This window comes from Mauremys mutica, chromosome 5 (genome assembly GCF_020497125.1).
Source record: "Mauremys mutica isolate MM-2020 ecotype Southern chromosome 5, ASM2049712v1, whole genome shotgun sequence".
Taxonomy (NCBI): domain Eukaryota; kingdom Metazoa; phylum Chordata; order Testudines; family Geoemydidae; genus Mauremys; species Mauremys mutica.
The window spans coordinates 126,613,456-126,626,615 of NC_059076.1; the positions used below are offsets into that span (position 1 = coordinate 126,613,456).

At 39.5% G+C, this 13,160-nt stretch overlaps 1 protein-coding gene across 12 annotated transcripts in view; it reads left to right on the plus strand.

Moving 5' to 3' along the window:
• The window catches only part of FAM53A (family with sequence similarity 53 member A), a 144,088-nt gene that overhangs the window by 68,753 nt on the left and 62,175 nt on the right, over window positions 1–13,160 (plus strand). For 11 of the 12 annotated variants that reach the window (XM_045019601.1, XM_045019599.1, XM_045019609.1 and 8 more), the window contains exon 2: window positions 5,813–6,061. In XM_045019601.1, coding sequence (XP_044875536.1) covers window positions 5,984–6,061 — 78 coding nt within the window. In that variant the 5' untranslated portion in view covers window positions 5,813–5,983. Of the gene's footprint in view, window positions 1–625; window positions 741–5,812; window positions 6,062–13,160 lie in introns of those variants that run through there. The other variant, XM_045019602.1, reaches the window with a different exon arrangement.

A 13,160-nucleotide genomic window follows, 5' to 3' on the forward strand; every position in this document is an offset into this window, starting at 1 on the left:
CTTGATATCCATATAAATGTCCAACCTCTCTTGAATCTTGTTAATGACTTCCTATAGCAATTAGTTCTACAGTCGGACTCCTCGTTTATTTACATTTATTGGTTTTGAATTTGCCTGTTTAGTGCTATTGAAAGGAGGATTGTGTCCCACCTTATAAAATAACTGGAAGGGGGTGATCCTCCTAGGAAGAATTGATATATTTGTGACAGTGGCCTGAAGAAATGAAGAATAGAACTCTTAGTAAGCAATAATATGTTGAGGAACACTTTAAAAATCTTCTGACTGTATTGAAATATTTCAGTTTCCATGTAAGACTCCTGTGCCAGTACAGGCAGTGGGTTTTACACCTCCTTTACAGAAGGGGGAGATGGGTTAAAAAACAGACCAAGCTTCTCTTGTGGCACCTCTCCTACTTGAGGGGTTTGTTGACTGCCTCCACTGCCAGGAAGCTGGCTTTCTGGATGCTCTTTGGTTCGGTTTAAAATTTATAACTTTCTCTCTCCCCCACCTCTCCATCCACTTGTAGGTTTTCCCTGTCTAACACAGAAGGCTTTGGGTGAGGCTTAGAGGCATGGTTCTTAGGCACTGTCTTCTGATCTTATGCACTTCACTCTCTTTGAGTACAAAGACCAGGTCAGAACACACCCGCTCCTGTTGAGTACAGCAGTACCGTGAACCTGTGTTTGGTGGTACAGGCTTTGTTCTCTTGCAGGCAGACTTGCCCATCCAGACTGTGGGAGGTAGGTAAGCAGTTGCCAATCTGTGTAGGATGTAATCTCTAATTTGGGTGTATTATTATTATTTTATTTTTTTTGTGTGTGTGCTGCTTTTCTCCAGTTGCTGGAGTGGACCCTCTGTTGCTATTGCTTGGTGAAGATCTAGGATCAGACTTTCCTCTGCTACAGGAAATGGGTCTTGGCCTAGCAGTCTTTATAGGTTCTAGATTCCATGGCAACTTGGCTGAGTCTAGCTCTCAAAGGTGCATTTAATGTATTCTCTTCATCCCCTTTTTTCTGAGCCAATGACCCCCTGAGTCTTAGTTGTTCAAATCTAGTGTAGCTGACCCACTGGATAACAGGGTATTTTTTTAGAGCAATTGATATATCTTCTTCTATTGTAGACCTACTTCTGAAGTCATTCACATGCTTTGGGCTTCTCCAGTCTTGATATTGTCTGAAAATTAAACTCCCTGTATTTCTCACTTCATACAAACAAAATGTCTCTTCAAATATTTATAAATCTTTTTTTCTCCTCACTCCTCTATAGCATACCTAGCTGAACACTGCATAGAAACTTAGAATTCTGTGGCATGTTGTGGAAAGCATTGTGTGGAGAATTGGCGAAGCTTTTTGTAGCTAAGGTCACTGTGATTCTCGTAACTGAAGACACTGGGAATGTAAATGTTTTGTTAGATTCCTTGTGTTTTTTTGGTGCAGTTCCTAGTTTTTGACATTAAGGTTATGCTTATTATCTTTGTGTAATTTTTTATACAATGTTTGTGCATGCCAGGGAAACAGTAACTGCTGTAATGTTTTAGGGGAATTTTTTTTTTCTTTTGGAAGAGAAACACTCATACTTAATGGCATCAACTACTAACTGACAAGGTTAAGAAGAAACTACTCCATCGGTAGCTTGGACAGTTAGTTTTTTCTAAGGCATTAGCATCCTGACTCAGTAACCAGTATCAGAAATGGCAAAGCAGACTGGGATTAGAACGCTATGCTGCGGTAGTTTGCCCAGCAAAGGAGTGGGGTCTGAATTGAAAGGGGGAAGGAAAAATCGTTGAGGCTTCAGTTTGGTGGAATGAACCGCTCTAATCTATGAATGATATAAAGAACTGTGGATGCCTGTGTATGAGAACATGTCAGTTAACATACAGGTTACCTCAAAATAGTTACCTTTATAAGAAAACTTCAATTTTTAGCAGTGGTCTGAGTGCTGTCGTAGCCACACTGAGCTGTCTACTGCAATCTCTCACTCTGTGATTACCTAGTGCTGAAAGCTGGGATTTCCCAACGGGAATGGCAAGAGCTGAAATCTAGTAGAAAGTTAAACGAATTAGTCTAACTAATGTAATTTATCATCTTTGTAGTACATACTCTATCTTCCACAGCTTTGGTAAATTTAGGAACTTCTCACAGGTAACTGTATTGAACATAGGTCTTTTATTTTTAAAAAGACTCACTTTGAATTTCCCAGTAGGATCAGTTTTGGGTGAAGGAGTGTGTGGTGGGTGGGGGGAGAAGGAGGGAAGATACAAACTAGACCTATATCTATGCTTGTGGTTCAGTCTTAGTAATGACAGTATATATGAAGGAAAATATAAACAGTGTAAATTGCCCAGTAGCAGAAAACTGCCTTAATGAGTCACCACTTAAAAAAAAAAAGTAACTTGCCCATCTTTGTGACTATCTGGAACTATCAAAGGTGACAACTCCCTGATGGCTGGTTGCTTAATCTGAGTTTGAAATAGTGTGCCATGCTAGTTCAAGAATTCTTTTTCTGGATTTAAGTCATGGTCTGGAATGTCCAATTGATTAAAAATTAGTATCCAATAGCCTTATCCCCTCCACTTACTTTGCATAATAAGATGCATTAATTGAACTAAAGTTTAAGTTTCTACAATATGATGCAAAGAAAAACCTTTAGTATATAGTCTTGTTTTAGCTGGTACTTTTTTGTATCCATTATGTAAATGTTCCTTTGTGTATCATTGTATCATCAGTCACTTTTTTCCTCTGCTAGTTTGATTGGATTTGCCTACGTGTCCATTCTAAGCAGGCGATTTTGTAAGTTTTTGCATGACTCTACTTACAGAAGAAAAGGGAAAGGAGGTGAAATGAAACTGCAGCTGAAAAGCTTAGCAGGAGTTGGTGGCTGCTCTCCTGGAGTAATTGTCCTATGATAGTTTCTTAATCTGAAAGTCTTCGCATTAATCATAGAATCATAGATTATTAGGATTGGAAGGAACTTTAGGAGGTCATCTAATTCAACCCCCTGCTCAAAAGCAGGACCAATCCCCAAATGGCCCCCTCAGGGATGGAACTCACAACCCTCGGTTTAGCAGGCCAATGCTCAAACCACTGAGCTATCCCTCCCCCCTAAAATATGTCAAAATGAAATATCTTTTAATAACATACTCCTCATCTGAATTGATGGAAGCATAGGAAATGGCAAAACCCAACTTCAGATAAAATGCCACAGCTTTCTAGACTTTTGAGTCAGATTCCTTTTCTTGGTTATGCCTACTTACTTCCCGTGAAGTCAGTCAGGTTGCCTGTGCATAACAGCAGAATTTGGCTATGTGCATGCATCTATAGATATAAGAACATCAGAATATGAAAGCAGCCTTAAATTGTGTTGTATGGTATGGCAGATACTTTACTTTGGTTTAAAAAAACACCACCACACCCTTCTTAGTGATGAGTGCATCAGTGCTCTGTAGGAGTTTTTTTCAATTTCTGATTCAGAGATTTGATTGGATTTCAGGAGAGGCACTGGCAAATGTTTTGAGTCTTGGGTGCTTATAAAAGATGACAGCATTGTGCTTTTAGCTTGCATTTTTGTAGAAACAGACTAATGAAGCTGCAATGCTCCTAGGAAGCATTCAAGTGTTTGTCTTGTCCTAAGCAATACCTACTTCATGGCAAGTAAAATCAGAGTGGAGCGAGGGGCAGGAAGAGTGACAGCAGCATATTTATATTATCCCAACAATTTTACTGTTTCCAAAGAAATCTGCTGTTATGTAGGGCTATAATATGAAATTATATTCTCAGGATTACTTCTAGGTGATAGGTTTAAAGATAATCAGGCAATATTGTTTGGGTAATACCTAGGTTTTAAATGGTTTTAACTTAAGTCATGTACCCAAATAACCTCTGGTTTACTGTTAGCAGTTATTTAAGAAAATGATTATTATATGTGGAAAATACCGGACATATTTAAAATATAAATACAATATGTTGAAGTATGTTTGTAATATAAATTTACAAAATAATCACATTTTCCAATATTCCTTAGATTAATCTGTTTTTATCACAAATTGTGTGCAGTGTTGTTGCTGTGTCGGTCGGTTAGAGACAAGGTAGGTGAGGTATTGTCTTTTATTGGATCAACTTCTGTGAGTGAGAGAGACGAGCTTACACAGAGCCCTTCTTCAGGTCTGGGAAATGTACTCAGAATGTCACTGCTAAATACAAAATGGAACAGACTGTTTATCATACATGGCTAACACACATTTCAATAAAAGACATTACGTCACCCACCTTGTATCCTTTATCACAAATTCAAATGTATATATTTTTATAAAGTATCCTATTGAATGCAAACAAAACTTGTTGATGGTTTGGTGCCTCTCTTTAATTTGTTGAGTCTCTTCCTGTTTGGCCATTCCCAACATTGCAAAACAGTTCTGAAGAGTAAACAGTCTTTGGTTACTTTACATTTGACTTGCATCTCTGAATATGTGCTTGGGTATAAATAGCTCTCTGTTCTAGTTTTGTATAAATGCAAGTGAAGAATCTCTTCCTATTGCTTCACAAAGCACATGGTTTAAAGTGAATCAGTCTGACTTTTTAATCGTTTTTATTTGGTACTATAAATTTACATGATGTGTTTACAAAGGCAGTGTGATGTGTCACTACACTGAAAAGCTGACAGTCTGAAATAAGTAAGCTAAGATATGGGACAACAGTTCACTGAAGGTTGGCTGTAGAGAAATTATTGCTGAGACAAAGATAGAAGTGAGTTTGGAAGCCTAGAGGGGTCCAAGGTAGAAGATGGAAAACCAAAAAAGGAGAGATTTACATCATTGCATGGAGAAGTGCAAGGAACAAGAGGAGAGTTAGAGCAAATGAGCAAAGATGATGGGGGTGGCTTTGGTAAGACTGTTCTTGATGTAAGTAGGTAGCTAATGATCTTCGAAGAAGAAGCATGATGAAAGAGAGGTTACTTTCTGGGCACTGGTGATAGTAGGGATAGCAAAAATAAAGGTAGGTAAGGGATAACCAGGGTACAGCAGTGAGCTTACTGTTGGTTTCTCTTTATTGCTAACCAAGAAAATGTTCTCTTCAATTTAAAATGTGTATTTAGAATGCACATTTACCTTTCCAGTCAGCTTTCTGTTTTACAACTCTAAGGTACAATTTTAGCTGAAGATCAGTAATTATAATTGTTAAATATACATTTTTATAAGCCTTATTGGTCTCTATACATATCTACCTAGAAATATAGAGAAGCAGAAAATATATTTAAAAACCTCTATCCCGTTCTGTTCATACATATAAAAATCTTTCAGCTAGATCTGCCAGAGGGGCTTATTTGGGAAACATAATATCCATTATGTTGAATAGCCTGAACATCTTTCCTGTTTTACGAAACAAGATTCTACATTTGTTTGTCCTTCCTCTTATATAAACTTGCTTTTCTACACACCTGTCACTAATTTTGCTTTAGTGATTTTTTTTTTATGAGGAAAAGGAGTCTGTGGATAGAGCATAATGGTTGCTGTATAGAATGTCTTGTGGGAAGGGAGAAAAATAAGGGCTGACAAGCAAAATTACTGAGATGTGACTTCCGCCTTTGTGGTGGTAATTGTCAGCGATCAGTATAACGCAGTAGGAGCCATACTTGGTGAAATGAGACCTGTAATCTGTGAGGCAAGGGGGAAAAAATGTAAGATAAATTTGGGGGCACTAACGTCTTTGGCTATATGTGAAAGGTCCTTAAGTATAAATCCAGTTATTGTAAAGAATTTAGTGGGTACAAAGCTGACTTTTTTTCCCCTCCCTTTTTCGCCCCTCCAACTTTACAGAAAAGCAGACATGATACGGTGAAGGCCTTTGGATATAAACTTTGGCAGTAAGATGGAAGCATAAATCTTGAGATTTAGAACAGAACCAGAAATGGCTCACGAATACTGAAACAGGACACAGAAGAGCCTCCAACACTTCCCAGTGTGAGCAGTGGCAAAGGGACAACTACCATGGTAACACTAATAACGGAAAAGCTGCAGAACCAGAGCTTGGACGATCTGACGTGTAAAACATACAATATTCACCTGGTAAGGACATGCCAAACTACTGTGTAAGCTTGTTGAAGTAGCAGGTAGTAAAGAATGGTATATCTCCAATTATTATTAATCTCCTAGAACTGGAAGGGACCTTGAAAGATCATTGAGTCCAGCCCCCTGCCTTCACTAGCAGGACCAAGCAGAAGCAGCATTCATAAAATACACACCAAAGCCAAGATTGGAAAATTAAATTAAATTATGGATTTAAGTTGGGACAATGGGTGAGAGTTCCTAAATGTAGGAGGGAAGTGAAGCAGGGGTCTTGTGGAAAAAGAATATGTAGTCATGTAGCTGAAGACTGTATCATAATGCATATGTGCAAGGGAGCCAAATTGAGGTTGCACAGGCAGCCGTAATTCTGTTTCCTAACATTCGAGTGCTTGACTTTGCCAACTTAAAGTTCTCTTAGTGTATATGTTTTGTGTGTAACTTGCTTGAGGTTAGAGGGAAGCAAGGATGGTAAGTGTTGCATTGTAGATCAGGAGAATCTTATTTTTAAATTTCTGTAAAAATTTGCCACTTAAATTTTGTTTGCCTTATTTATTCAGAGTACTTTCTCAAGTAATATGAATACTAGTTAGAAGGCAGGTTATGTGCTTATTGTGGGCCTTGAGAAGATATGATGAAATGCTAGAATGTTTTGTCTGCAAAGATAGTAGATGCTTTTCTTGCAGCAGAGATGCCCCAATTATGGCCTTCATTTATTCACCTAGTTCTATTGCAGGAACTATAAAGCAGCAAACTTCTTTTTGTTTTTTTCTTTTCAAAGATGTGTAGAACACACAGCTTTGTGGTGAATTTTATGGTATGTCTTTGAGTGGTGGCAATCTGCTCCACCAGGGGTGGGCAAACTTTTTTTTGGCTCGAGGGCCACATCGGGGTTGCAAAATGGTATGGAGGCCAGTGCCTCCCCAAACTGCCTGCCCCCCCTACTTCCCACCCCCCTGTCCCTAACTGCCCCCCTGGGACCTGACCCCCTACCCAACGGCCCCCTGGGACTCCCACACCTATCCCGCTCCACCAGAACCTCCACCCCATCCAGCCGCCCCGTTCTCCTTGTCCCCAGACCCCCCCCCCAACCTCCACCCCATCCAACTGCCCCCTGTCCCCTGACTGCCCCCCAGGACCCTCTGTCCCTTATCCAACCCCCTTGCTCCCAGCACCCTTACAATGATGCTCAGAGCAGCAGGAGCTTGCAGCCCCGCTGCCTGGCCACAGCCAGTCATACCGCCATGCTGCCCGACAGGGGACTGCACGGGACGGGGGCTAGCCTCCCTGGCCGAGAGCTCAAGGGCTGGGCAGGACTGTTCCGCGGGCCGCAGTTTGCCCACTGCTGTGCTGCACTTTCACTTTTAGCACATTGGTTTGACTCCTTGGCTAGTAGCTATCATTTGATAGTGCTTTGCTCTGTGAGAAATAAATTCTAGAGGGTGATTGCCATGGACAATTTCATCACAAACACTAAGGGTTGCATGAGTTTGGAGACTGAGCTAGCTTTTCACTCTTACTGGTGTACTCCCTGGAGATTTAGGGGTAGGGATACACTTGTGGGGATTGAGTAGAGAAGCATATACTCTGCTTCAAGGGCTGTATCTGGTATGTGGATAACAGTGCTATGAATCTAGCAACATTCACAAGCCTTGTATATTGGGTAATGGTGGAGCTCTGTATAGAGGGATCATTTAACAAGTTTGAACTAGGGGAAATGGGGAGGATGAACCAGGGTTACAGTAATTGTGGCTATTCGGTTTTGGCACTTAGACATCTTGATGGTTCCCCTAAGCAAAACTTGGTTTTGTAAATCAGCTTACACCTTGCAGGTGATGAAACAGAAACAAGCTGCTTCCAGCCACACAGGGGAAGAGGGGCCAGGAAGAGATGAGCTCTGCAAAGAAATGGGCCAGGTTATTCTTTCCCCCTCTCCTATAAGCAGCTCCCATCCCTTCCCTCCTGCAAGGCTGCTGCTGGCCACGTTCTGGTGTGAACCCTGGCAGAAATTGGGGAAGGGGGACCTGTGACCCTGCATGCCCCCCCACTTGTAGCGTCGGGAAGATGTAGCACCAGGTACCAGGGGAGGCAGGTCTGTCCCGGGGGCCCAGCTAGACATGGAGGATGGAGAGCACTGGGCAGGGAGGGTCGGGTCGGTTGGTCAACACCCATGTGAGAGAGGTATACAGGAGTGTGTGTGTGTCTCTTTTTCCGGGGGGGGGTGGAGGAAGGGTGGTGGTAAGGGTATGTTTCACCCCTGCCTGTGTGAATCTTAAAGCCTTAAAGATAAGGTAAATAAAAAGAATCCAACTATGCAGTATTTCTTTTTAACAGGGGCTCAGTCAACTTGATGTTAATTTGAATGTTTGTACTGCATAGTTCTGATTGATTGCAGTTGAACTTGCTTAAATATGAGTAATTTTACCAAGTGTCCCATATTCAGCATAGGGAAATATGGTCACCCTATTTATAAGCAACCACTTTTGCTAACTCCCATGAGTGGTTGCTCTTAGCATGTTTTATTGTATCTGAAAAAGGTGCTGATCAGCTTCACCCATTATGGGCCCAGTGTATCCCTGCTAGATTTTAATAGACAGGAGACTAATCTGCAAGTGGTATCTTGACCCTCTGTCCATATCACTAGAAACTCCAGTGAACAGCACTGGCCAAGATGTACACTGAAAAGATTAAAGGTTTGACCCATTTCCACCTTCTCAGGTCCCCCTTCCACCTGAAACTTCTCTACTCTATGGAGATTGGTCATTGTCTGATTCCTCCAAGCAACTTTATCCTTAGAAATATTCAGATTTTTTTTTTAAGGTGCTCTGTTTATTTGAATTGTTTTTCTGTAAGGTCACATTGTAAATAAGAAGCAGGTAGCATTAGCTCATGTAGATGTAAAGAAACTTGTTTGTCTTAGCAATTGATTGAACAATAAGTAGGACTTAGTTAACTTGTATGCTCTAGAGTTTTACATTGTTTTATTTCTGAGTGCAGTTAGGTTTAAAAAAAATCTACATTTGTAAATTACACTTTCACGATATAGATTGCACTACAGTAATTGAGGTGAATTGAAAAATACTATTTTTTACGGTGCAAATATTTGTAATAAAAAATAATATAAAGTGAGCACTGTACAATTTGTATTCTGTGTTGTAATTGAAATACATATATTTGAAAATGTAGAAAAAGATCCAAAAATATTTATAATAAATTGATACTTACTGTTTAACAGTGCAATTAGAGGCAATGAATCCTGACTAATTTTTTAATCTCATTAATTTGTTTTGTGTTAATCATTTGAGTTAACTGCAATTAATTCACAGCTCTAATTAAATTTAAAAGATATTTAGTAGTATGTATTTGTTGCCAAGTTTGAAAGTGTCAAACTATTGAACTGGTGGAAGTCACTGGATTAAGCGCCTATCACCAGAAATTGTTGAAGTGCTAACCTAGCTTGTGACAGCAGATATCTCTTCTGCAGGTATCTCTTCTTCATTTCAGTTCATTCAACTAGTTCAGGTCAGTGACTAGTTCATCCCAAGTTAAGAACCAATTGGGATTTGAAAAGGCTGGAAGACTTGTTTTTCCCCTTTCAATCTGCAAATAAAACTAGGTGTGAAAAGATGAGATCTATTAGTTCAAAAATCTTGAACATAGTGGTGAGAAATAATCAGTTCACTAACCACAGGTAATACTTTCTTTAAATAAATCAGCTACCTTTTAAATGAAAAACACATTTAATAAACTAACTTATGTATCCAGCATCTTTAAGATGCTTCAGTTAGCTAAAATAATTATAATGCTGCTCTTGTGATTTGTGTCAAACTCTTTTGGATGGAAATTTAATTAAAATGCACAAGTGAAAAATGAATCATCATATAATAAATAGGTGTCCAGGCTCCCTATACAGTCCTAATGTATCAGTCACCATTTTCAAATGTCGTATTTAAAAAAAAAGTGATTTAAGCATCAGAATAAATGTAAGTTACGCTTATGTGATTGCTTAAAGAAATTTGTATAGTTATGGTTTATTCTCTTGGTTACCAAAAAACCACCAAATTTAGTGTAAAATGTTATAATTGGTTCTAAATCAACATTTTAAATTGATTTTTACTGGTTGGTAACTTTCTTTAGACAAATAGCAAAAAAGTGCTTTAATTTGGGGGGGGTGGGGGGCCTAAAACAAATAGTGCATTTGACTTGCAAAATTGATGCTCTTGGAAAAGGTGGTAGATATTTCATTAGTCATGACATTCTGGCCATTTGATTTTTGGAACTAATATTCTGATTCAGAGAGACTGACTGATTTGTGTTCAGAAATAGTTTTCAGTGCCCAACACTTCTAAAAATCAGATCACATGTTTCAAGTGGACGTTGGGTGTGCTGGGTATGAAGAATTGGATCCCGAGGTAGGAGATTTACTGGTGAGTGGAATACCCAAGAGAAGACTAGATAGCTCTTCCAGTAGCTGGGAGAGAGCATGGACTCAAGGGCCAAAAGGGGAGCTAGTAGCATTGATGTCTGATTGTCTCGCCCTTTTGTCCTTTAGGAAGAGGAAGCCATAAAACCAGGGGCCAGGCTAGTGAGTCAGAAAGGCGTGCTCTGCCTGGGTTCTGTGATCTTTAGATCTGGAGCTGTAAATTTAGACTTGGTCATTTCTGTCTGATATGAAAGTATATCTACAGAATGTGCTGAAAATACACTGCAATCCCCTTGGGTTGAGGGTGTGGCCAGTGAGCTTTGTAAACTTTTCCTTGAGCAAATGTGGCTGCCGTACAAAATAAGTTTATCCAAGCTGGTAAGAATCGTCAGAGGTTTTGTCTGCTGGTACTGCTTGTTTTGTTCTGATGGTTCTTATGTTGGGGCTGCTTTTTTTTTTAAAATGACTTTTTTTCATGGAAGTGAGCTATGGTATGTGAAGTAAGGAAAGAAATGCTGAATGGCAGTACCTATGACTTCAAGTTTTAGGATATTGACAGGCGAGTGTGAATGTCTTTGGACTCATAACCAAGATAGGAAAAGGCTTTTAAATGAGCCAGCACTACTTAGGCTTGTTTGTATAGAAAAATTTGCAGTGGAAGGGTCTCCTGGACCCAACCACCATTGGAAAGATTTGAAGGCTATATTTAGGAGATGGCGTAATTAAAGATCCCTTGATACATTGACAGTGCATGGGCATTTGAAGGCTCATACAGTAAAGGTCTTATCACGGTGGTATCTTAGTGCATGCACAAAGGACCCAATGACTTCTTCTCGCTTTCCTAGATGGTATGTTGGCTTCTTCCCCCCCCCCCCCCCGAGAGCATTATCGAACCCTGGTCTACAAAGAATGAGTATCTGTTACAGTAATTACTAATTCAAGTAATTTATGCAAAAAGGTAACTTACCTGTGATTTGTGGTGTCCGAAGTGAATGCTTGTAAAGAATGAATCTAACCCTTTCCCTCCAGCTATGAAGACTTGTTTGCAGGGGGGAGAGAGAAAGAACTGATGGAGGTAGCTATGACTATTAGACAGGGCCTCTGATCTGTATTGTACTGTGTAAGAATGATCACCATGTTCTCCAGACATTTGTATTAGATGTTTTTTCCAACTCTTAATTACATTGTAACTGCTAAAGATCTAATAGGCTGGTTAAGATTGCTTGGTTTACGATTGGGTAGAACATGAAGCTGATCAAATAACTGGACTGCAAATATTTTAAAAACAAAATGTATTCTTAACAGATCTCTCTTGAATCATCTGGGCATTCAGTTAATGATGGCCCATGCAAGAAATTTCGGATCAATTCTGTGATTTTGCTATTGGTTTTTTGGCTCTTCTAAATATATGGTCAAAATTTGAGCCCTTAGTCCAATTGATTCAGGTTTTTTGGATTTCTTAACCAGTCTTTAAAAAAAAAAAAAAAAGCTGTTTAAAGGTTTACTTACTTTTCAGTCCTTTACCTTTTTTGTGGTTGAAGATGCACAGTTTTCTAAGATTTAAATATTCTTGTTTCCATATCTTAATAGTTTGAATTTCCATAGCATTGTGCTTCACAAAATAAAATATTATCTGCCCTAAAATGCAAATACTGTACTTATAAAAATGGAATGAACATTCCACTGACTTGTCAGTTTTCAAGGGATGGTTTGGGGGACAGGTTGAGATTTTCTCCAAATGAGACCTTAATTTGTCACATTACAGTAACTCCTCACTTAAAGTCGTCCCGATTAAGGTTGTTTCGTTATGTTGCTGATCAATTAGGGAACATGCTCGTTTAAAGTTGTGCAGTGCTCCCTTCTAAGTCGTTTAGCAGCCGCCTGCTTTGTCCACTGCTTGCAGGAAGAGCAGCCTGTTGCAGCTAGCTGGTGGGGGCTTGGAACCAGGGGGTTGGGACCCCTCAGGGGATCACGAGCTGTCAGCCTCCACTCCAAACCCTGCTTTGCCTCCAGCATTTATAATGGTGTTAAATATATAAAATATTTTTAATTTTTTTGGGGGGGAGTTGCACTCAGAGGCTTGCTATGTGAAAGGGGTCACCAGTACAAAAGTTTGAGAACCACTGTACAGCAAGACATTCCCTGGGAAATATCCCATCCTCTTCCACCCTCTAACGTCACCACCTCAACCAAGCTTCACAATCATCATAGCTGTGAACAGTATTAAATTGTTTAAAATGTATACTGTGTGTATGTCATATATATATAGGTTTTTTTTGGTCTGGTGACAAAAAATTTCCCTGGAACCTAACACCCCTCCCCCCTTACATTAATTCTTATGGGGAAATTGGATTCGCTTAATATCATTTCGCTTAAAGTCGCATTTTTCAGGAACATGACTACAACGTTAAGTGAGGAGTTACTGTATTGTCATTCTGTTCACACTTGCTTCTCAAAACAATGGTGTGAGTTCCTATCTCAAATTAGTAGATAGAACAGAAGAGCGCCTCACTCCTAGTTAAGCACAATTGATTATATTACATAGTCTGTAATTTTATTAATATGTAACTGGGAAAATTCAGTTTTACAAGATGAACATGAATGAAATAATGCTCCCTACCAGTCTCAAGATTAAAACTTTGAAACCTAAATTAGTCCTGAGATCCTGAGACTCTTGCT